At 32.0% G+C, this 25,380-nt stretch overlaps 1 protein-coding gene across 3 annotated transcripts in view; it reads left to right on the plus strand.

The window, feature by feature from the left end:
• STXBP5L (syntaxin binding protein 5L) overlaps positions 1-25,380 on the plus strand; it is a 260,367-nt gene that overhangs the window by 88,149 nt on the left and 146,838 nt on the right. For all 3 annotated transcript variants that reach the window (XM_039843137.1, XM_039843139.1, XM_039843138.1), the window contains exons 9-12: positions 601-724; positions 9,108-9,186; positions 19,673-19,827; positions 23,668-23,740. In XM_039843137.1, coding sequence (XP_039699071.1) covers positions 601-724; positions 9,108-9,186; positions 19,673-19,827; positions 23,668-23,740 — 431 coding nt within the window. The remainder of the gene's footprint in view (positions 1-600; positions 725-9,107; positions 9,187-19,672; positions 19,828-23,667; positions 23,741-25,380) is intronic.

The following is a 25,380-nucleotide window of genomic DNA, read 5'->3' on the forward strand; positions in this document are numbered from 1 at the left end:
ATATGGTACAATGACTGAGAATATGTGTTTGTAGTTAGACCTTGGCTCTGAGTTGTGTGAACTGAACAAATATCTTTCTAGGTCTATTTTGCCATGTGTAAATTGGAGAAAATAGTACCTGTTTTATAATTAAATGAAATAATGTACATAAAGTGCTTACCATTGGTCTGGCGCATAGTAAGTCCTCAGATGGTAGCTCTTATGTAAATTATTTTTTAAATTGACTTCTTTAAATGTAACTAGGCTACTACCTTATTAGAAATTACCTTCTGATAACCTTGCTTTTATTTCTATGTAAATAATTTTTCAAGGAAGCATTATAGGATACAAGGAGGACATAGAACTTATAATAAAAAGTTCTGGGATCTAATGCTATTAAGAAATTTTCTTTATTTCAAGAGATGAGTTTTTGTATCCTTTTATAAGACTGTAGAGAGCTAAACTAAAAATAGTGTCATCTAGGTCAGAAAAAATACATATGTTTCTTAAGTGTTATTGCTATAGTAATTTTATGTTATAATATTTTTCCTTTGGAATATAGAATGATATAACATATCAACTTTTCCCCTCTCTGCTTGTTTTTAATTGTTATTTCATTAGGCTATTCATTCAATTGATTGGCACCATGAAGGCAAACAGTTCATGTGCAGCCATTCAGATGGCAGCTTGACTTTATGGAACCTGAAAAGCCCAAGTCGTCCTTTCCAGACCACAATTCCGCATGGTAAGACATATGCTTTCAAAAGAAAGAAACTAGAATTACAGTGCCTTCACTTAAAGTAGGAGAGGCGGTATCAGTGTGTTTGGTAGAAAGAGGTGATAGAACATAGCTTCTGATTCTAAATACTTCTTTTATACCTCCTTCAGATCCCCTATATTATGCCTTAAACTTTCTGTGCTTCCCTTCTTCCTGTCTATCCACTTTCCTGCTTTGTAAGTGATATTTATATAGACCCTTCCAACCAAAATTAGATAATGGATGGTTAATGTATCTGAAGCAGAGGATGTATTTGGCCAATTTTAAAGGTTAAGGAGCTAGTGAGAAAATGGCATTACCTAGATCTGACTTTCAGACCTAAGTCCTGTACCGCTTTATAATCTGTTGTTTTCTAGTTTCCCCATTTATTTCCATTTTTGCCATTTGATTCCACTAAATTATGACTGTGGTATTCTTATAGGTTGTATTTATAATATCTTCCTCACTGAAAAGAGGTATTTAGCATTTATGTTGGATCTGTTTACCTAACTGGGCAGAATAAAAAGTTCAATAGTATGAATATCTTTTATTCAGATGACCATATTATCTCCAAGAATATTGGTGATGATCTGAGTTCCATGTTTACCTCACATCGTTGGTTGTTTCTAGGAACAGAGAGGTCAAAACCTTGCAGTTAATCAAACACATTCTATCTTATAATTTCTGACCATTTTTTATAGTGTCACACTTTAAAATAAGTGGTTTTGTATAATGAGTGACTTATAAATCACTAGTTAAAATTATTCATCTTGTGTTGGTCTGTCAATTTTTGTACCACAGTTGCATGCTGCATCTGTAAATGATTAATGTATTTAACCTCGCCGCTTTACTTAGAGATTACATTTAGACACTTACTTGAGATGCTTTATTTAAAGATTGCCATATGGAAACCTTGATAGGTGTTTGCTATACATCCACTCAGGTTTAATTATTCATTTGTATGGTGGGTTCCCTTCCTCTCCACCTCTGCTATAAAAAAAAAATCGTTATGTCTTTTGTTTGCAAATGTGCAACAAGATTTATTCATAAGTTTTCTTTTTATTCTCAACAGTCAACTTCTATACAAGTTCTTCTTCAGTTGATTGGATATTTAATCCTTTCACATGTTTTACCATATCCATATTTATTTTATTACTTTGGGTTGTTTTCTTTAATTTTGTTTTCCTTTTAAAAGAACTGTAGTTCTGTTCACAGTTTGTTGAAAACATCGACATCTGTTTCTCTCATAACATATAAATCAAATTAAATTCCTGGTGACTGACTATGACATAATTAAGTCAGTGTCAGTGATTTTGGTATCCACGGTCATATCTATTTATATTCTTTGGGTTCATTTTGTTCCCTTTAATTTAGCTGTTTTTATTTTCTAAAATAAAAAATTTTTTCTAAATGCCACTTCAGCTGTATCCTATAAATTTTGATATGTAATTTCATTAATATTATGTAAAGTTTCATAAATATTCAGTTTGAGGTATTTTCTAATCCCTATTATAATTCTACTTTTTACCTATCAGTTATTTAGATATGTGATTTCTAACTTCTAAAAGTGTTTATAGTTTTTACAATTAGTCGTAGTCAGAGACTGTGGCTTTGTACTAGTTCTACAGAATTTACTGAGATATGCTTTATAACTAGACATACACAATTACTATAAAGTTCCAAGTGTACTTGAGAAGAATGTACATTTCTTAATTGTTACACAAAGGTCAAACTTGAAATTTTGTTTATTTTGTACTGTTTAAATTTTTGCATGTTTTTGTTGTTTGATTTTTCAATTCTGAGAGAAGTAAATTAAAATCTCTATTATTATGGATTTTTCATTCTAATTCTCTTCCTTCCTGCTTTACATACTTTAAAACTCAAATAGGTAAAGGTGTTTAATAACATTAATCAGATCCTCTGTGATTTTCCTGATATATGACTAGTACTATCAATTTCTGAAAGAGTGGTATTAAAATTTCCTAACATGATAATAAAATTGTCTACTTTTCACTTTAATTTTCTTTTTATTAAATTCATTGGGGTGATATTGGCTAATAAAATTGTATAGATTTCAAGTGTATAATTCAATAATATGTATATTGCATTGTGTGTTCACCACCCAAAGTTAAATTTCCTTCTGCCACCATATATTTGACTCTCTTATTTTTTCTACTACGCATTTTGAGTCTTTATTATTAGACATTCCTTATGTCTCTTATAGAGAGCATATAGATGGGTCTTGCTTTTTTTTTTTTATCCAGTCTTATATCATTTAGTTGGAATATTTAGTACATTAATATTAAATGTAATTACTGTTGGGTTGGATTTAGGCCTACCAGTTTATTTTTTGTTTTCTATAGGATTGATCTATTTGTCTATATTTCTCCAATACCACATTGTTTTGATAACTGTAATTTTATATAAGTCTTAAAATCCTCATAGTTTCAGTATTTCCCCTTTGTTCTTCTTCATTATTGTATTGGTTTTACTGGATCTAATGCCTCTTCATATAAACATTGATATCAGTTTGCCAATGTCTACAAACTAACGTGCTTGGATTTTGATCAAGATTGCATTGAATTTATAGATCAAATAGGGGTGAACTGACATCTTGACAATATTGTCTTCCTATCCATGAATATGAACTATCTCTCCATTTATTTAGTTCTTTGATTTTACTTATCAGAGGTTTTTCGTTTTACCCATATAGATCTTATATTTTGTTAGACTTATACCTAAGTATTTCATTTTTTAGGTGCTAATATAAATGGTATTATATTTTTAATATCACATTTAAAAATATATGAATAACTCATACAACTTAACAACATAAAAGCAAACATTCCCATTAAAAAATGGGCAGAGGACCTGAACAGACACTTCTCCCAAGAACACACACAAATGGCCATCAGACCATATGAAAAGATGCTCAACTTCACTAGCTTTTAGGGAAATAGGAATCAAAACCACAATGAGATACCACCTCATGCCTGTTAGAATGGCTATCATCAACAGGACAAGTAATAAGTGTTGGAGAGGTTGTAGAGATAAAAGAACCGTCACTTACTGCTGGTGAGAGTGTAATTTGGTACAGCCACTCTGGAAAATAGTATGGAGGTTCCTCAAAAAATTTAAGAATAGAATTACCATATGACCCAGGATTCCCTCTTTTGGGTATCTACCCCCTAAATTTGAAAACATGTATCTGTGAAGATATATGTACCCCGATGTTCATTGTGGCTTTATCCACAGTGACCAAGACATGGAAACAAATTGTCCTCAACAGATGATTAGATAAAGAAGATGTGGTACGTATATACAATGGAATATTACTCAGCTATAAGAAAAGATGAAATACTGACATTTGTGACAACATGGATGGATCTTGAGATTATCACGCCAAGTGAAATAAGTCAGACAGGAAAAGTTGAAACCATATGATTTCGCTCATATGTGAGATATAAAACTGAAAGACAAACAGAAACTCATGGACACAGACGACAATTTAGTGGTTACCAGAAAGAAAAAGTAGAGAGGGGAGGTAAAAAAGGATAGTGAGAGTCAAATATATGGTGACAGAAGGAGACTTAACTTTGGGTGATAAACACATAATGCAATATATAGATGATGTATTATTGAATCGTACACTTGAAACCTAATTAATTTTATTAACCAATGTTACCATAATAAATTTAGTTAAAAAAATTTAAACTAGCAATTACAATATAGAAATAAAAAATTTCCACTTATTTTTTGCTGGTATATAGAAAAACAATAGACTTTTATATATTAAAATTGTATCTTGCAACCTTGCTATAATCACTTCTTAGTTCCAGAAGATATTTTTGTTGATTGTTTCAGATTTCCTACATAGACGGTTGTGTCATTTGCTAACAGTTTTATTTCTTCCTTTCCAATCTGTGTGCCTTACATTTTGTTTTATTCTCCTATTTCATTAGCTAGGACTCTAGCATAATCTTGTAAGGGAGTAGTAAGAGGGGACAACCTTGCCTTGCTCTTTCTTAACTTTACTAGGAAAGATGTGAGTTTCACCATTAAGTATAATGTCACCAGCAGGTTTTTTGTAGATATTCATCATCATCATGTTGACTAAGTTTCCATGTATTCTTAGTTTACTGAGAGTTTTTTATCATAAATGGATGTGGATTTTATCAAATGCTTTTTCTGAATCTATTTGTATAATGCGATTTTTCTTTTTTAGCCTGTTGATGTAATGGGTTATATTAATTGGTTATTAAATGTTAAACAAGCCTGCATACCTGGCATAAATCACATTTAGTCATGGTATAGAATTCTTTTAATACATTGTTGGATTTAATTTGCTATTTTGTTAATGATTTTTACATTAATGCTCATGACAGATATTGGTTTGTGGTTTTTTTTTTTTTTTTCTTTTTCTTTTGGTAATGTTTTTGATTTGGGTGTTAGAGTAATGCTGGCCTCATAGAATGAGTTAGGAAGAATTCCTTCTGCTTTTATCTTCTGATATTGTAGAGAATTGTAGGGATTGTAAGAATATAATTTTTTACTTAAATATTTGGTAGAATTCACCAGTGAACCCATCTGGGTCTGATGCATTCTGTTTTGGAAGATTATTGATTATTAATTTAATTTCTTTAATAGATATAAACTTGTTCAGATTGCCCATTTCTTCTTGTGTGAGTTTTGGCAGATTGTGTCTTTTAAGGAATTAGTTCATTTCATCTAGATTTTCAAATTTGTAGGCATAGAGTTTTTCATAGTATTCCTTTATTCTCCTTTTTATGTCATGGGATCTTTAGTGATATCTACTCTTTCATTTCTGATATTAGGAATTTGTGTCCTCTCTCTTTTTTTCTTAGTTAACCAGGTTAGAGACTTGTCTATTTTATTGATCTTTTCAAAGAATCAGCTTTAGATTTTCTTGATTTTCTCTGTGGGTTTCTTGTTTTCAATTTCATTTATGTTTGCTCTAATTCTTACTATTTTCTTCTGCTGTACTTGGATTTAATTTGTCCTTCTATTTCTAGGGTTCTAAGGTGGAAACTTAGATGATTGATTTTATATCTTTCTTCTTTTTTAATATATGCATTCAATGATATAAATTTTCCTCTAAGCACTGCTTTTGCTGCATCCCACAAATTTTGATAAGTTGTGTTTTCATTTTCATTTAGTTCAAGACATTTTAAAATTGCTTTTGATATTTATCCTTTGACTTTTGTATTATTCAGAAGTGTGTTGTTTAATCTCCACATAGAGATAGAAAGCTGGGAGGAGCATCATTACCACTCATATAACAACAACAAAAAACTAGACAAACTCCAAATTAAAACTTTTATTGAATTCATCAGAGAATTAAGGAGACAGAGCAAACAACTAACTTAAAATCTGGGGAGAAAAAGGTGCCTACAGGGAGAACAAGTACCTGCCTTTGCTTGTCTAGGGCAGATACCATTGGATGCCACTAACACCAGAAAAAGCTTTAGCAATAATTTTTTTAAATGAATTTTTAAAGCCTAAGTATGGGCTAATTTGAAAGTATGAAGTAGTCTAGGGCTACAGACATAAGGTCTGTGCATGGTCTTGTAGTATTTTCATCTTTTAAAGAAGTTGACAAAAGAAAATAGATCCATTATACATATGTGTGTGTGTGCGTGTGTGTGTGTAGAATTTGTTATGTTAACCTTTTTGCTTATCATTTGTGGTTCTCTTCTTTTTCTGTGGATTCAAATTACCATTTGGTGTCATTTTCTTGTTCTAGTATAGCTTTGTTCCCATCTATCTTCTTTGTGTTGTTATTGTCAAATGTGTTATATATCCACACTATAATTATGTACATATTATTTTAACAATTGCTTCTTAAGAGAAGATTGGAGAAGAAATATGCATTTATGTTGTCTTTTGTAATTATCTATGTAATTACCTTTACCGATACTCTTTGTTTTTGGCTCCATTTTATTTTTCTAATAAGAAAGTCAGCTGTTAATCTTATTGGGGCTCTCTTGTATGTGATAAGTCATTTTTCTCTTGCTGCTTTCAAGATTTTCTTTTTGGCTTTTAGCATTTTTACTGTGATGTATCTGTGGCTCAATATTTTTGCTTTTTATCACACATGGAGTTCATTGAGGTTCTTAGATGTGAAGATAATGCTTTTCATCCAATTTATAAAGTTTTCAAGCATGATTTTATGAATTTTTTTTCTCTTTTCTTTCTTCTCCTTTTCGTACTCCCATTATGCATATGTTGGTGTGATTAATGATATTCCACATTTAAGATTATTCATTTTTCTTTCTTCTTTTTCCTGTTTCTTTTTTCTCGCTGCACTGTTGCAATAATCTCCTACTTATTTTTCCAGCATCAGTATCTTATGTCCTCAAAATTGCTCTAGTAAATGAAGCCTTATTCACATTTCTAAAATATTTCACTTCCCAGCATGAAAGCTTCCAGTGACCGTCCATTGTCTATATTGCCAGTTTTATAGATTGCCAGTCTGGCTCCTTGCACCTCATTAGCATTTTTTTCACTATTCTTTTACATGAATCTTTTAATCTACCCAAATTGGCTTATTCATTATTCCTTCAACACACTAGGCACATTCTGTCTCCATATCTTTTCTTATGCTCTCCTACCCAAATTCTATCTATTAGTGCTCAGTCTAGCCTTTAGGTAAAGTTTTTTGTAGAACTCCATAAAGTCTTCTATTATAAAAGGAAACCACAGTTTTATTCTCATCTTTTACAACACTTTATGTCTATCACTCATTTGCTTATGGTACCTCATATTGTTGTTCTTATATTTGTTTTGTTTAATTTAGCAAATTTTATACTTCTCGATGGTCAGTTATTTCTTTGTACCCTGACACTTAGTCCAATACTCTGAACATAAGGATTTTCAATAAATGGAGTTGTTGATTCTGATTTTTACACAATATGACATTTAAGCATATTTTAATTATTGACAGGAAATGAATATAATCACAGAAGTAAACCTTTACCCCCAAATTAATTTTGGAGTTGGACATTGAAGTAAAATGTTAATTAATTATTAGATAACTTTTTTTCTACTGAAATCAGTACATAATACCAATGTGTACTGATTGAAAAATAATAATTGGTTCCATAAATATTGACAATATGACATATACTGTTTTGGTTAATTAATGGCTTGGCAATTATTAGAGAAGCACTGGATGAAAAAGACATCACCATGAAAAGAATGGATCTCTTTTTTTGGCTGTGTCAGTTTGTTCTTTCTATTCTCATTCATTACCAAAACCAGTAATCAGCAACCAGCTAAGCTATTCTTCCTCCCTAAGACAACTGTTCAGAGTGAGTCCTTGAGCTAAAGTGTCTCTTCATAAAGCAATTTTGGAAAGCATGCCAAAAGCTTGCTTTGAAAAAGCAGATAAGGCATGTTGTAAGCTGACACCCTGCCCTTTAAACAAATTAAATACAACTATCATGACATTCTATTTGGTTTTGGCTATGCCACTCTGAAGCTATCCTGAAAATTTACACATATATGCATGTAAACACCTCCTTATATAATAGGTATCTATGTCTATAAACAATTGTAGCACTACAAGAATAAGTAAGGGTAATTACTAAAATAAAAAATATATATCATCAAAGAATATCAATTTTATCAAAGTGAGACACAGAATCATAAGCAAAAGAATAAATTGAAAGATAAGTATGTTAGATGCAGAAGTAGTTTTCCTTCCATTTCATACTTTTTTTGATTCTTATGGAATCTAAAGAACATAACACTTCCCCTACAAGAAACTATTATTTTTTTATGCAAATAGATACCATCATTAAAATTACTTTTTAAAATCATGAAGTGTATAATCTGTGTTCCTTGTCTAATGGACTTTCTTTAATGAATTTGATGAAAATGCAATGGTTTTGGTAGTCTATCATAAACTTTAAATAGCGTTTTTCTGTATATGAAAGGGGTTTGCTTGTATTACAGATAAAATTTTTAGCCTAGTATGGATTTTCATAATAATACATTTCACTTTGTAGATAAATATGTATATCTTCAGTTACAAAATTATTTTATCTTGAAACTTAATTAAAATAACCTTACATGAGACTAGGTTTATATATGGAGAATGTAAAGCAATACAAATTTGATAAGTTCACAAATAACTTTATTGATTACATAGCAGTCAATTGTTAAGATTCAATAAATTGTTTACAAATTTAACAAAAATATTAGGATACATAAACATGTGTTTATCCTATTATAAAAAATACATAATTACATTATCTTTTTTCTTTATATTCCTTTAGTAAAACTTTTTAATTCTCATGGATGAGTAGAATTTAAATCAGATCTAATAAAATCCTTTTCCTTTCTTTAGGAAAAAGTCAAAGAGAAGGAAGAAAATCTGAATCATGTAAACCAATTCTTAAAGTAGAATACAAGACATGTAGAAACAGGTATGCATTTTTACTTTGGGAGATATGGGAAAATATATAAGAAACAGAGGCAAGAAAGACAGATAACGTTTAATGTTTATGTATTTTTAAAGTTTTACGTAATTATATTAACTGGCAGAATCCTCTATATTAACAGTAAAAGATTTCTCATTGTCTAATAAGCATATCTATGATGATCATTATTATGAATATTACAAATAACAGCTGTTTATTATTTTAAAATTTCTATGAATATTAAGATGAATATTATATACATTAATTTTAACAATGTAGGACTTTTTGGCAATGCACATTGGTAGTAGCAGTCATTTAGCATTGTTAAGCAGAGCTATTTATTGGTATTGCACATGAAGGAATTAAATACATAACCAAGCCTCTGTACTTTAGGATCTTAAATTCTGAAGTTGGAAAGATTATAATTAATTTGAAAGATAAACAATTATGTATGTTGGCATAATAAAATAGTATTAAATTTTATATAGAAAATTAAAGAAAATAATATTTAATAAAATTCTCTCATATGTATAGCAACCATATCTTATACTGCAACAATATTCTATTTACTTGCAATAATTATTAATGGTAATATATTCATCCAAAATTACCATAATTCCAAATCGTGCTTAAATTTAAATTTTATTATTATCCTAAATTGGACAATCCTACTTTGTATTACTTATCTGCTCACACTAGAATTTTTTTGGTATTATAGGTATACTTAATGTTGTTTATATCTATTCTAAAAGTTGAATACAATAACATTATGGTCATTTTTAACCAGTATACATATGTAGTTTATTTATATATAAAACTTATACAAAATACATATATGTATATTTGTGCAGTTTGTTAGGTATATTAAAATGGAAAAGAATACTGCCTAATTTTGAATCTGTTGTAGTCTAGTAGCAGAAGTAAGGCCATAAACTTATGGTTTCTATACAACAAGTGAGGTACTTTCATAGAGACATACTATGAGAGCACAGCAAAAGTCACCTAACCTTAGAGTGAGTGGAGAACAGTGAAGAGAGAGATCAGTGAAATTCTTCTTGGGAAAGGAGATGCCTGAGATGGTACTTAAGGAATGATAGGTTAGTAACAGGGAAAGGGAGGAAAGAGTGAAGGTGGAGAGAGGGTACTTGAGGAATCCAGAATTCAAGTCAAGAGTGTAAAGTAATGGTTAAGGTTATTGGCTTATAGAGTAAGACAGCTATATGACATTGAACATTTTAACTAACTCTTTTAAACTCTAATTTCCTCATTAACTATACTTATCTAATTGTGCTGGTTGGGAGGATTAAATTAAATTATGCATAAATTTGTAATGTCATATATTTGATGACTGGTAAATAGGTTTTTAAAATTTTCTCTCCATTTTATTTTTATTATTTTTTATTAAATTTATTGGAATGATATTGTTAATAAAATTATATAGGTTTCAAGTGTACAATTCAATAAAATGCCATGTATATATTACACTGTGTTCACCACCCAAAGATAAATTTCCTTTCATGAAGTTTTTAAATAATATTTTTTATTTTTCAGTTATAGTTGGCATATAATATTATATTAGTTTCAGGTGTACAACATCTCTATATATCTCACAAAGTGATCAGCCGAATGAATCTAGTGCCCCTCTGATACTGTAGATGATTATCACATAATTTGAGAAAAATTAGAAATAAAAAACATGGACTTTTGGATTTGGATTTGAAGCTTGCCCTGCCACTCACAAGATGTGTAACCTGAATAAGTTATTTACTCTGCATGAATCCCAGACTCCTCATCTACAAAATGGGGCTAATAGTGCTTTACTCAACTGGGTTGAGGATTACATAAAATTTACTTTATATGTGCTCATGGCACAATATATGCCAATATATTGCCAATATGCATGGTAATCATTCAGTAAATTGTAGCTACTTTATACTACAGGCAGTACAGATCACTGCATAGGCGAATAGGCTTTGAAGTCTGATCTGTTTTCTTTTGGGTTTTTCTGCTTAGTTATTATTTAACCTTATTAATTAAATGAGGACAATACTAATGCGGATTTAATCTGATAATTAAATATCTAATGCATTATCCATGAGTGGTTCCCTAAGCGTTTCCTGAGTAAATAACTTTTTATTCAATCATTCGGTAGTTTACAGAAAAGTGCACATATATCAACAATTAAATTTACACACAGTGTTTTCTGATTCAGAGCCATAATGAGAGCAGAAAAAGTTTGCTCTTTTCCAATATTAGAAAGGACATTTTTCCAATGTGCTTACAAAAAAGAGGGAGAGTAAATTGCATCTTATCCTATGTTTGGATTAGTACTAGGAGGTGAGAATTAATTTACTCACTTTTACATGGAAAAAATAGTTATTGTCTTTATTAATATTTGAAGCAGATATTAAGGTCAGTAAGTATGAAAAGATATGTTTTCCGAGTTGTGACTTTTGTTGCAAAACAAAGTAACAGTCAAAGGTACACAAAACCTATACTCATTTCTTTAGAAATGATTTAATCTGGAGAAGTCTTCTTACTAACATAAATATATATTTAGAAATAACAAAATTGGTCCTTTTTCATAAATTAATTAATTTATTCTTTATGGTGACATTGGTTAACTAAATTCAATAAGTTTTAGTTGTACACTTAAATAGTAAGACATATATATATTTAAAATGTATGTTCACCTCCCATAGTTAGATTTCTTTCTGTCACCACATATTTGACCCCCTTTACTCCATCTATCTCCTCACTCCTTCTCCACTCCCACCCTCTGCTAACCACTAGTCTATAGTCCATGTCCATGAGTCTCTGTTTGTCCTGTTCATTTGTTGCTTTTAGGTTTATATCCCACATATAAATGATATCATGTGATTTTCAACTTTTTCTGACAGGCTTATTTCTCTTAGCATGATTATCTCGAGGTCCATCCATGTTGTCGCAAATGGCAGTATTTCATCTCTTCTTATGGCTGAGTAATATTCCATTGTATATATGTACCAGAACTTCTTTAGCCAATCATCTATTGTAGGACATTTTGGTTGCTTCCATGTTCTGGCCACTGTGAATAATGCTGCTATGAACATTGGTGTGCAAATATCTTTTTGGATATGGGTTTTCAAGTCTTTGGGGTGAATACCTAGTAGTAGAGGGGTTGCTGGATCATATGGTAGATCAATTCTTAGTTTTGTGAAGACTCTCCATACTGTTTTCCATAGTGGCTGTACCAATTTGCAGTCCCACCAGCTGTGTATGAGGGTTCCTTTTTCTCTGCATCTTCTCCAATATTTGTTATTACTTGTCCTGTAGATTATAGCAATTTTAACAGGTATGAGATGGTATCTCATTGTGATTTTGATTTGCATTTCCCTAATAGCTAGCGATGTTGAGCATCTTTTCATGTTTGTAGGCCATTTGTATGTCCTCTAAGGAGAAGTGTCTGTTCAGGTCCTCTGCCCATTTTTCGATTGGATCTTTTGTTTGTTATTGAGTCGTATGAGTTCTTTGTATATTTTGGATATTAGGCCCTTATCAGAGGATTTGCTTGCAAATATATATTCCCATCGAGATGGTTGTCTCTTTACCTTGTGGACAATTTCTTTTGCTGAGCAGAAGTGTTTTAGTTTGTTGTAGTCCCATTCATTTATTTTTGCTTTTACTTCCCTTGCCTTTGAGGTCAAATTCATAAAATCCTCCTTAAGTCAAAAGTCCTTGAGTTTAGTTCCTGTGTTGTCTTCTATGCATTTTATTGTTTCAAATCTTATATTCAAGTCCTTAATCCATTCTGAGTTAATTTTGGTGTGTGGTGATAGACAACAGTCTAATTTCATTCTTTTGCAGGTGGCCTTCCAATTTTCCCAGCACCATTTATTGAAGAGGCTTTCCTTTCTCCACTGTATGTTTTTGGCCTTTTTGTTGAAAATTATTTCCCATATAAATATGGGTTTACTTCTGGACTCTCGATTCTGTTCTACTGCTCTGTGTGTCTGTTTTGCTGCCAGTACCATGCTATTTTGATTACTGTCACTTTGTAGTATAATTTGAAGTCGGGCAGAGTGATGCCTCCAACCTCGTTCTTTTTTCTCATGATGGCTTTGGCAATTCAGGGTCTTTTGTGCTTCCATACGAACCTGATGACTTTTTGTTCTGTTTCTTTAAAAAATGCCAATGAGATTTTGATGGGGATTGCATTAAATCTGTATAATGCTTTAGGTAATATGGTCATTTTAACTATGTTGATTCTTCCAATCCAAGAATGCGGAATATCTTTCCGTTTCTTTGTATCTTCTTTGATTTCTTTTAATAGGGTCTTGTAGTTTTCATTATAGAGGTCCTTCGCACAGTTCATTAAATTTATTCCCAGGTATTTTATTCTTTTTGTTGCAATTGCAAAAGAAATTATTTTTTCCACTTCTTTTTCTGACAATTCATTGTTAGAGTATAGGAATGCTATGGATTTTTGAACGTCGATTTTGTATCCAGAGACTTTACTGTATTTGTTTATTGTTTCTAGTAGTGTTCTTGTGGAGTCTTTAGGGTTTTCTATATAGAGAACCATATTATCTGCAAATAGTAACAGTTTGACTTCTTCGTTTCCTATTTGGATACCTTTTATATCTTTCTCTTGTCTGATTGCACTCTCTAGGTCCTCCAATGTTATATTGAATAACAGTGGCGATAGTGGACAGCCTTGCCTTGTTCCTGATCTTAGAGGAAAGGTTTTTAGTTTTTCACCATTAAGTATAATGTTGGCTGAGTGTTTGTCACATATGGTCTTTATTATGTTAAGGTATTTTCCTTTTATACTGATTTCATTAAGTGTTTTGATCATAAATGAGTGCTATATCTTGTTGAAGGCTTTTTCTACATCTAATGATATGATCATATGATTCTTATTTTTAAATTTATATGGTATATCACATTAATCGATTTGCGTGTGTTGAATCATCCCTGTGCCCCTGGGATGAAGCCCACTTAATCGTGGTGAATAATCTTTTTAATATGTTGCTGTATTCGGTTCGCTACTGTTTTATTTAGGATTTTTGCATCTGTGTTCATGAGAGATATTGGTCTGTAGTTTTCTTGTTTTGTGTTTTCTTTACCAAATTTTGATATCAGAGTAATGTTGGCCTCATAAAATGAGTTGGGAAGTATTGCCTCCTTTTCGATTTTTTGAAAGAGTTTGAGAAGAATAAGTATTAAATCTTTTTTGAATGTTTGGTAGAATTCACTGGTAAAGCAATCTGGTCCTGGACTTTTACTTTTTGGTCGGTTTTTGATGATTGGTTCAATTTCCATTTGGCTGATTGGTCTATTTAGCTTTTCCAGTTCTTCTTGATTCAGTCTAGGAAGCTTGTATTTTTCTAAGTACTGGTGCCTTTCTTTTAGGTTATTAAATTTGGTGTTATATACTTTTTCATGGTGTTCTTGTATGATCCTTTGTATTTCTGTGATATTAGTCATAATTTCCCCTCTTTCATCTCTGATTTTGTTTATTTGTGTCCTTTTTCCTTTTTCTCTAGTGAGTCTAGCCAGGGGTTTGTCAATTTTATTAACCTTCTCAAAGAACCAGCTCTTTGTTGCATTTATTTTTTCTATCGTTTTTTGTTTTCAATTTCATTTATATCTGCTCTAATTTTGATTATTTCTTTCCTTCTGCTGCCTTTAGGCTTCATTTGTTCCTACTTTTCTAGTTTTTTAAGATGAAGTGTTAGGTTGTTGATTTGCACTTGTTCTTGTTTTTGAAGATAGGCCTGTAATGATGTGAACTTTCCTCTTAAGACTGCTTTTGTGGTGTCCCAAAAGTTTTGATATTTTGTACTATCATCATTTGTTTCTATGTATCTCTTGATCTCTCTTTTTATTTTTTCTCTGACCCAGTTATTGTTCAGTAGTATGTTGTTTAATCTCCACGCATTTGTGGTTCTTCCTGATTTCTTTTTACAGGTGATCTCTAGTTTCAAAGCATTATGATCAGAGAATATGGTTGGTATGATTTGAATGCTCTTATATTTGTTGAGGCTATCTCTGTGTCCCAGTATGTGGTCAATTCTTGAGAATGTTCCATGTGCACTAGAGAAAAATGTATAAGCAGCTGTTTTGGGATGGAAGGCTCTGTAAATGTCAATTATGTCCAGTTGGTCTAAGGTGTCATTTAAGGATGTTATTTCCTTATTGATTTTCTGTTTGGATGATCTGTCCATATACAACAGTGGGGTATTTAGATCCCCTACTACGATAGTGTTTCAGTCTGTTTCTCCCATTGGTTCTGTTAGTAATTCCTTTACATATTTTGGGGCTCCCTGATTGGGAGCATAGCTATTAATAAGTGATGTCTTCTTGGTGCATGATTCCCTTTATCATTATAAAATGACACTCAGTATCTTTATCTTTTTTATTTTGAAGTTTATTTCATCTGATATTAGTACCACTTCTGCTTTTCTCTGAAAGCCATTTGCTTGAAATATCATTTTCTACCCTTTTACTTTGAGTCTATATTTGTCTTTGGAGCTAGGATGTGTCTCCTGGAGGCATGATATGGTTGGGTTTTGTTTTTTGGTCCATTCTGCAACTCTGTGTCTTTTTATTGGCGAGTTCAGTCCATTCACATTTAGAGTGATTGTTGAAATATGAGGTCTTCTTATAGCTATTTTATCTTTTGCTTTCTGGTAGCTCAGTGTTTCCATTGCTTCCTTTTCCTTCTGTTTCTGTTTTCTTTATTTTGGTTGGCTTTTGTGGGTTTTGCCTCTGGTTCTTCTTCTATGTTATATGCTTCAGTTCTGAATCATTGGTGTGTGGTTACCATTATGAATATATAAAGGATAGTTTTATATATATATATATATATAAATACGCTCGTCCATTTTCTTCTGCACGTGCCTTATTTCTATTCCCCTTTGTGAATTTAGATCTTTGTATCCTCTCATTTTCAGTCATTGTCTCATTTCATCCCTATGTATGTTGAACATTCATTACTATCTTGCTATAGCAATTCTCTTCTTATTATTTAAGCTTATAATGCCCTGTTCTTAGTAAAGGTTGCACTCCTTTGCTTCTATTTGCCTGATAGTCACCTTACTCCTAATCATGTATTTCTTTTTTGTCATTTTGTTTTAGGTGAGCTGAGCCCTTTCAGTATTTCCTGTAGTGCAGGCCTCATAGTGGAGAATTCTCTCAACTTTAAATGTCTGGAAAGGTCTTAATTTCTCCTTCATGTCTAAAGGAGAGCTTAGCTGGATACATTAATCTAGGCTGGTAGTTCCTTTCACTTAATAGTTTAAATATTTGATTCCATTCCTTTCTGGCTTGCAAGGTCTGCACTGAGAAGTCCGAGGATAATCTAATGGGTTTTCTTTTATAAGTTACTGTTTTCTTCTCCCTGGCTGCCCTGAGAATTCTGTCTTTGTCATTGATTTTTGATCATTTTAATACAATGTGTCTTGGTGAAGGCCTTTTTGGGTTGAGGTAATTGGGTGTTCTGTTGACTTCTTGAATTCGAAGCTCCAGCTTATTCCTTAGATTTGGGAAATTCTCATCCACTATTTGTCTGAAAATGCTTTCCAGCCTCTGCTCCTTTTCCTTGCCATGACTAATGCCCATTATTCTTATGTTTCCTCTCCTGATGATATCAGCTAGTTCTTGTATTTCTCTTTCATTATTTTTCATTTTTTGATTTCTCTCTTCTTCCTTCTGATTTATTTCTAGATGTCTGTCTTCGATATCAATGATCCTTTCCTCTATTTGATCAATTCTATTTCCCAAGCTTGCTATTTCATTTTCCAGCTTTTGCAGTGTTTTTTTGTTGTTGCTGTTTTCGTTTTTTGTTTGTTTGTTTGTTTTAATCTCCAGAAGATCTATTCTGTTCTTTTTGAGGGTTTCAATCTTCTTGTTCTGCTCATCTAGATGTTTTTTCAATTCCTGAAATTGTTGATATGACTCATTTCAGAAATCACTGATTTTTTTCAGAAGTACCATCCTGAATTCTCTGTCATTTAAGTTGCATATTTCTATTTCTATAAGCTTATTTTATGGAGATTTTCCTCTTTCTTTCTGAGCTGCCTTGTCACCTTGGTTGTTCATGGTATTTAATGGACTATTTCTCCATCTGGAAATTAATGGAAATATATTCTGCTCTTTTTCCAGAAAGAAGATTTATTATATAAGGGTCTCTCTTTAGCCTGCTGCAAAGAAGGTGCTTTTGTTTTGGTTTCCAGTAGGTGGCGTCTAAACCTCTTGGATCTCTGCTTTATATAAAGCCTTACAAATACCTTTTTATTTTCTCATAGATATTTAATCAGGCTTGCTACCCTCAGTTTCAGTCCTTGTCAGTATTAGCAACAATTTCAGTAGCATTTGCTCAGATTCCCCTAGGTCTCTGCGGTGTTTGGTCTTGGAGGGTATGGGGTGAGGGGCCCTCTGGGTTGGGAGTTGGGGGCTGAGGCTCAGCCTCGGTTTTGCAACCGCAGCTGGTAAAAATCAACTGTTGTTTCTCTGCTGTTCTGCTTCTCTGCTTTCTGCCCTGATGACTAGGCCCTACTGCTGGCTGCGTGGAACTCACAGCAGTCCCAGGCAGGGCGGTTCAGGGAAGTTCCTGCACATTTACCCTTCCCCCTCCTCCTTCAGGGAGCTCCAGGGGCTGCAAGAGGCTGCTTCTTTATTTCTCCCAGTCTACCGCCCAATACCCGGGGTTCTGACGTGTGGTAGCTCTTATGCGCAGATCCCACACTCAGACATGCTGGTGTGAAGTTTGGGTGTTTTTTGTTGAGTTTTAGATGTTCAGCTTATTGTTGTTTCAAGGGGAGTGATCTGGGGACCTCTCTCATGCTGCCATATTTCAGAGTATAAAGTCATGAGTAGAAGTCTGCTGCCGGTGTGAGTCCAAGGGTAGAAAAAACTTCACAAAATTGTTTCTTAATACCATCATTATTAGGTTATTTTTTATGTCAGATTACTGCGGCAAGACTAACTCAAGTCAAATGATGCAGGACTAAAAGAAAATAAATTAGAGCATTTTTGCTTATGTAGCTTACAAATAAAATATTTATGTCAAAATATTGAGACAGAATATACATAAATTAATACAGGCATTTTATATGTAGATTTTGATGGCAACTTTTAAAATGATTTTGTTGTTGTTGTGGTTATTTAACCAGCATAAAATCAGCAAATATTCCATTGGCAATGTTTGGTACTATGGGCAGTACAGAATGAAAGAGGGAGGAAAATCTGAATAGAGTGATTTCTAGAAACAAGTAGATCCTTCAGTTTAGTGGAAGGATGGAAATGAATTATTTAGAACCATATATTCTCAAAGATTTTGGTACAATAAAAGTGTATGGTTTAAAAAAATTTTTTGTACATATTTTCAGTTATTTACTTATTGAAAATACTTTAGTGAAATAAGTCAGAAAAGTTGAGAATCTTATGATTTCACTCATCTATGGGATATAAACCTGAAAGCAAATGAACAAGACAAACAACTCATAGGCAACAGTTTAGTGGTTACCAGAGGGAAAGGCAGGAGAGGTATATAAGAATGAAGGGGGTCAAATATATGGAGACAGAAGGAAATTTAACTTTGGGTGAACACACAATGCAATATACATATGACATATTATTGAATTGTACACTTGAAACCTATATAATTTATTAACCAATGTCATCTCAATAAATGTAATAAAAAATAAAAATAAATAAAAATATATCTCTAGGAAGAAAAAGAAAATGCTTTATATCAAGACTCATTTTTCTATACATATACTAGAGATATGGGTATTAAATCGAGAAACTGTAAAATTATGAAGCTGTTTCATAACTTTCTAACAGTTATACTATTTTATAGTCATCTCAATCCCACTTTATTATCTAATTGTATCTTGTAAATAACAGTGTCTAAAAAATTTGTTTTAAGTTAATTTTATAAGCTAAGTAGAACTGGCAGGTCCTAGGTAAAATTGAGAACAAGATCACATTTATCTTTGGTGAATTATTTTTCTCTTACATATTAGTTTTCTCCATGTTTTTATCAAAACCCTTTTCCACACAAACTTCATTATATAGAAATTTCACATTACCTTCTACCATTCTGGGTTTGCCACTATCACATTTTATTTTATATAGAAATTCGCCTCCTTTACCTCTTAAGAATTTGGGGCCCCAATGCCAGATGGTTAATATCATAAACTAACAGCCTAATAGTCTAATGGTAGGGATTAAGAGTTTGGGAACCAACTAAGACTATATGTGAAAATGTTTATTTGAGTCAGTAAACACCTCCGCCTCCCTCCAACTTCACTGCTTTTCCCTCTCCCTACCTCAACACCTTAAGATTGTTGGGTGATGTTTTGGGCCAGGAAAGACTTTTGCTCTCTGTGTAATTACAAATTAGATACTCCCCACAAAGCCTTTTCTTCATCAGCTCAGTCCTGTGACATTATGTCATCTTAAAGTATTTCTCAGTCTTACTAACTTTTTTTTCCCTATGTAGTGAACCGTTTATAATATTTTCTGGTGGATTGTCCTATGACAAAGCTTGCAGAAGACCAAGTTTAACCATCATGCATGGAAAAGCAATTACAGTACTTGAAATGGATCATCCTATTGTTGAATTTCTAACTTTATGTGAAACACCCTATCCAAATGGTAAGTAACTAAAATGAAGCTATTAATGTTGAAAAATCATTTTTGAAATAAGTTCTTAACAAAATTAAGCTTGAATATTTTTAGTTTTGGCAGCTGACATCTACTGTGGTACAACACTGTGAGCTACAGGTGATGCAGCAGGTTCTGTACCTGTACCTACTTGACAAACTGGAAGTAAAACAGATGTAGTGCAGCAGTGCTGGAGTTTCAGGTTCAAATATCAGGTAAGTGCTTTAAACTTTGATAAGGATGGTGGAAGCTGAGCCGGGAGGGTCTGATAGGAGTCTGGGGTGAAATTACTTGAGGAAACTGAAGTCTCCTAATAGCCTCTCCTAGACCAGCTCCACCCATCCCATTCCAAAGCCAATCAAAGTTAAAGCACTTACCTGATATCAGTGATCTGTAACTCTGGTGGTGCTGCATCTATTTCACATCTGGCTTTGCTTCAGAAGCAACTGCAGCACCTCTGATTACTCTAGGATTGCTGATGTGTGGTTAGTGATTTGTTTCAATTTTGAGAATAGTAAGTCAGAAGGTACTTTGGGAGGAGGGATGGTTATATATTCTTATCCCCAATATAAATAAACATTTTATAAACATAAAAGCTATTCTAAACTTATATACAAATTGTAAAATGTAATCTAATGATAATGAAATATTTTAATGAAATCTAAACATTTAAAAGGGTAAAACATGAAGAATAAAAAGGGAACTATGAGTTTATGATTAAAACAACATAGTATATATACATTACCACATTTTCAAGAGGAAATTTATAGATATAGAGGAAAGAGCACTGGACTTGGAGACAATATCTGGGTTTATGATTTAGCTCTGTCATTTACTAATTATGTGACCTTGGGTAAGTCACTTTACATTGATGAGTTTGATTTATCATTTGTAGAAAGCTTGATTTTACATGACCATTAGAAGGCCAAAGTGAGCATACTTTGTAAACTATGAAGATACATACATATATATATGTATTTATTAATTTTTAAAAATTCTTTAGTTTCATATTTAAAATATGGGAGAAGTTGATAAGAGATAACAATCAATGTAGCATTTTATTTCCAGAGTTGCTGTGGACAAATTACTTGTGTTGTTAATTAATCAACACATATTTATTAGATGCTTCTATGACTTCAGTACTGTAATAACTTGTTGAGAATATAGATGAATTATGAAACTGATTTCTGATGTCAAGTCATATAAAATCTGATTAGATGAGGGAGATAATTATGACTTAAGTTTAAAAAATACAACATTTTAGGTGCTGAGTTATATGGGTCAGAGTTTTTTAAATATCAATTTAAGGCTAGTCAGATAGTTGAGGACCAAAATATCACTCAAAGCTTCATGGAAGAAGAAAGATTTAGATAGGGTTTGAAGAATGACTTGGGCCTTGAAAAGAATATTTTGAATAAAGGTTTTAGAAATTGTGAGGTTTGTTAGAGTGAGATCCATTTACAGAAAAATTGAAAACCTTTTGAAGGTATTTAGAAATAGGGAGCTACATAAGAATTTTGAGGAAATGCTAAGATGAAGGAAAGTGTTTTTAGTAAGATTTGCCTCCAAAAAGTGTGGGTTTAAAGAGAGAGACACTGAAATCTAAAAAATACCAGATTCCAGCTGGAAAGCTTTTGTGATAATGTTTATTAAAATGGTTAAGATCTGAAACAGAGTACTGCTTGTAGGAATGAAAAGAGGAAAACCCACTGAATTTGGTCAACAGTTGGATTAAGAGTGACATGATAAGTGAGTCCAAGATAACATTTTTAAGAATAGTGCTTTCGTATACAGTTTTTAGAAAGAGAGAAAGATAAGTCTAATTATGGAATTGTTTAGAGAACAGAAAATGTGAGAGAAATGGTCTTTAATATTTATTTATAAACATTAGAATATAGAAATTCTTTGGAGTTATGAGAATGAATGATAAAGAAACAAAGAAAGAACGGAGGACTGCAAGCTGAACGCCTCCTATTAAAGAGCCTGGAGAAAGATGTGTGTACCAGTACTAGAAACTGAAAATGTATGGTTGCAAAGGTCAAACGCTGTGCATATGTAAATTTCTGTACATCAGTAGAAATGGTAGGACAATTTCTAATAACATTAAATGAATTATAAATGTATTAGAAACAATTCTAATTGCTTCCAAACTACATATGTATCTTTGTTTTTCAGAGATGTGGTAATGAAGATGGAACTTTTTGTCAAGGGCTAGGAGAAATAGTTTAACTTTATTCAGTAAAATATAAATGTATTTCATTAAACATTTTGAATTAAAATAAAACATGAAAATGCCAGAAAAGTACCCAACAATACACAACAGTATATAATGAAAATTTTCTCTCTGCCCTTCCAGAGGCAACCATTATTAATAAAAAATAGTTGTCTCCCCCCAAAAATCTATGCTTCTCAACTAACAAGTTTACTAAAGAGGGGAGAGAAAAAGAGGAAATTAGTAGTATAGAACCCCAGTATTCTTCCAACTAAAAAACAAAACAAACATACAAATAAGAACAATCGAAAAGTACTGAAACAGTGTTGAAAAACAGCTCTAAGAGATGGGGAAGAAGGAGGTAAAAGCCTCAGTTTGAGAACAGTTTAGGTAGCAAACAATATGACTGCATACTGCACATAGATAGGAACCCTGAGAAGCTCTGTTGCTTTTCAGGACTGGAAGGACTATGAAAGCCATTTATTCTAGTTTCCTACCTAAATCCTGAATACTCTGAGCACAATTCCTGCCAAGCGATTGTTGAATTTAGGATTAAATACCATTTAAACTGACCAGTAGAAACTGCTGGTTAATGAAAGCAGGATGGAAGTTAAGTCAGAAATCCTGGGCTAAAATTTCAGCTTCTATAACTTACTAGCTTTGTAAATTTGAGCCAAACTTGTAAACTTTTTGGACTTCAGTATTTTCAATGAAATAGTAAATACTGATACTTGTTTTGGCTATGGAGAATCAGGTATCAAGTATGTAAAATGCGTTTGAAAATACTTTTTCTTTAAGTTGAGAATAATACTTTAACTGTAGCTTTAACTGCAAGTCATTTCTTATGTCATTACTCATGTTATTTTTTTCATAGCTCACATTAATTTCTGACTAGATCTTATTTGTTTACTTGTTCATTGTTTGTATACATCCCTAGAATGCAAACCCATGAGAACAAGAACCTTGTTAATTTTATTCTTCATATATCATTTCTTACAAAATTTCTAGAACATATTGAAGAAGGGAAGGGAGGGTGAAGGGAGAAAAGTAGAGCTGAATTGTAAGTACTTGAAAATCCTAGACTATCCTCAGATTCTCTGCTTTTTTGAAGTATATACCATTGGGCACATAGTAGACAATCTTTAAGAACATCTTAAACCACATTGAATTGAAAGTAAATTTTTTATTATGAATGTTGCTTTCATAGGGAGGTGAATATGTATCACAGATCAGAGAAGCAGAACTACAATTTCCTTAGTAAATCTTTTAGATATGAAATAAATTATAAAATATAAGGTTATGAAAGAATAAGATAAATGTTTGTGAGATGAATATGATATAGTCTTCTACTCTAACCACCTCATTTTTTTGAGATTTATTTAACTAATGCTATGCAATTTCTCATTTTTTTTCTTGTTCCTTGTAATGGTCATAAACATTAAGTTTAAGAAACATAACATATATATTTTTTTAAAGTGCTTTTGTTCTTACTTTGGCTCATATTTTGGTCTTCTCAAATTATTTAAATAACATTTGTACAGCGAATAAAGGAAATGTAAGTTTGGTAATTTATAAAATGCGAAATATGAAAACTTTTCCATTTTTCTTTTAACTTGCAGAATTTCAAGAACCCTATGCAGTCGTAGTACTTCTGGAAAAAGATCTCATTGTAGTTGATCTGACACAAAGCAAGTAAGTTATCCATGTTCAGAAAAAATGAACTATTTAAAAACTATTTTTAAACTCTATTCATTAATAAAGTTAAAACACTGGAGGACATTATAAATAATTGCATTAGTATTCTTAGATGGTAAATACTCTTTGTGTGGACTATCGTTTTGCTAGAATTACAGAAATGTAATTTGGTTCAACAATGAAAACTAAACCAGAAAAGTTTAAGGGACACAGAAAATCAAAGTGATTTTAAAGGCGGCACCTAAAGTTAGGAGACTCAGGACACACAAAATGGATCATATTTCTGCTGTTTTCCTTAACAGAAGTAATTCTAATGAAAACTTATACAGTGTACTCTGTGACTATCTGCTAGTTTATTGACTATAGGGAAATGGCACATAATAAAAATGTCATTGGATTACTGCAGCAGTCAGTACAAAAGAGGAGGATCTTGGGGCAGAGAAGATGGAGGCCTTCTTTCACACTGTTTTCTTTTTCATTATGTTATGGGCATTGGAAACAAATATAAAATATTGCTGCAAGAATGGTGTTTTCCCCTTCTTTCATGGAACAGCAAATCATACACTTGAAATTGATGTGTTGAATACTGTCTTCCTCTTAAACATTTCATTATATAATTAAACTGATTTTCCTTCATTTTATGTTCTAGACCTGATGATCTTCTGTTAGCCCCTTATATTTGCAGAACTTTTGTATATTCTCTCTTCTCTGCGTGGAATAATCTTACCTTTCTTTTTCTTCTTATTAACATCTTATCGATAAGAATTTCAACTCAGATATCATTTCATCATTAAAAAAAAAAACCATTATCTATATAATTTCATCAAATATCCTATTAAGGGCGCTCATCACTCTGATGTTCCTCTTTTCATAGCTTTTGACAAAGGTAAAATTTTTCGTTTGTTATTGTTTTAAAGATTGTCTCTGTACTAGGCCATAGGCCTCATGAAGAAGGAGGGGGCTTTGTTTCCACATGGAGTAGGTTCTCAATAAGTTTTTGTTGAATGAATTAAAGTCTGAGTTCTTCTTTCCATGTAGTTCATAAATGTAAAGGCCAAAGTTCTTTTTTATGATAATCTGTAGCATATAATATTTTAATATTTTGAAAGGGAAATAAGATTTGAGCCATAATATAATCATAACTGAATTTTGCCTAGCTGCTACATTTATCAACATTAAACGATTAAATTTTGTGTACATATATGGATTTATGCCTCTTCCTCTACATTCTAATATAGGTTTTATTAAAAACCTATACTTTTCTGATCTCATCGGTACTCAACTCTTCTTTCTGTGACATATTTGTTGGTTCCTCATATCTTGTTTATCTAACATTCTCCACGGCCCACTATACATTACCTTTTATACTCACTTTCCTCAGTATACACATTTATTCTTTTGTTCGAAACCTTTTTAGTGTGGTAAAATACACATAACAAAATTACCACTTTTATACATTTATTCTTATACTTTTCATTACTTTATTTATGTGAATTGACATTTTGTTTCAAGTTTTTATCTGACATTTTACGTTCTTCAACACCATGTTTTAAAATCTTGCGACATTCCCATTTCATTGTCTATTACAAGTATTTTAACATGTCGAAAACTGAATATGTTCTTTTTCCCTCCAAATA

Source organism: Pteropus medius, unplaced genomic scaffold, assembly GCF_902729225.1.
Source record: "Pteropus medius unplaced genomic scaffold, Ma_sr-lr_union100, whole genome shotgun sequence".
NCBI classification, from domain to species: domain Eukaryota; kingdom Metazoa; phylum Chordata; class Mammalia; order Chiroptera; family Pteropodidae; genus Pteropus; species Pteropus medius.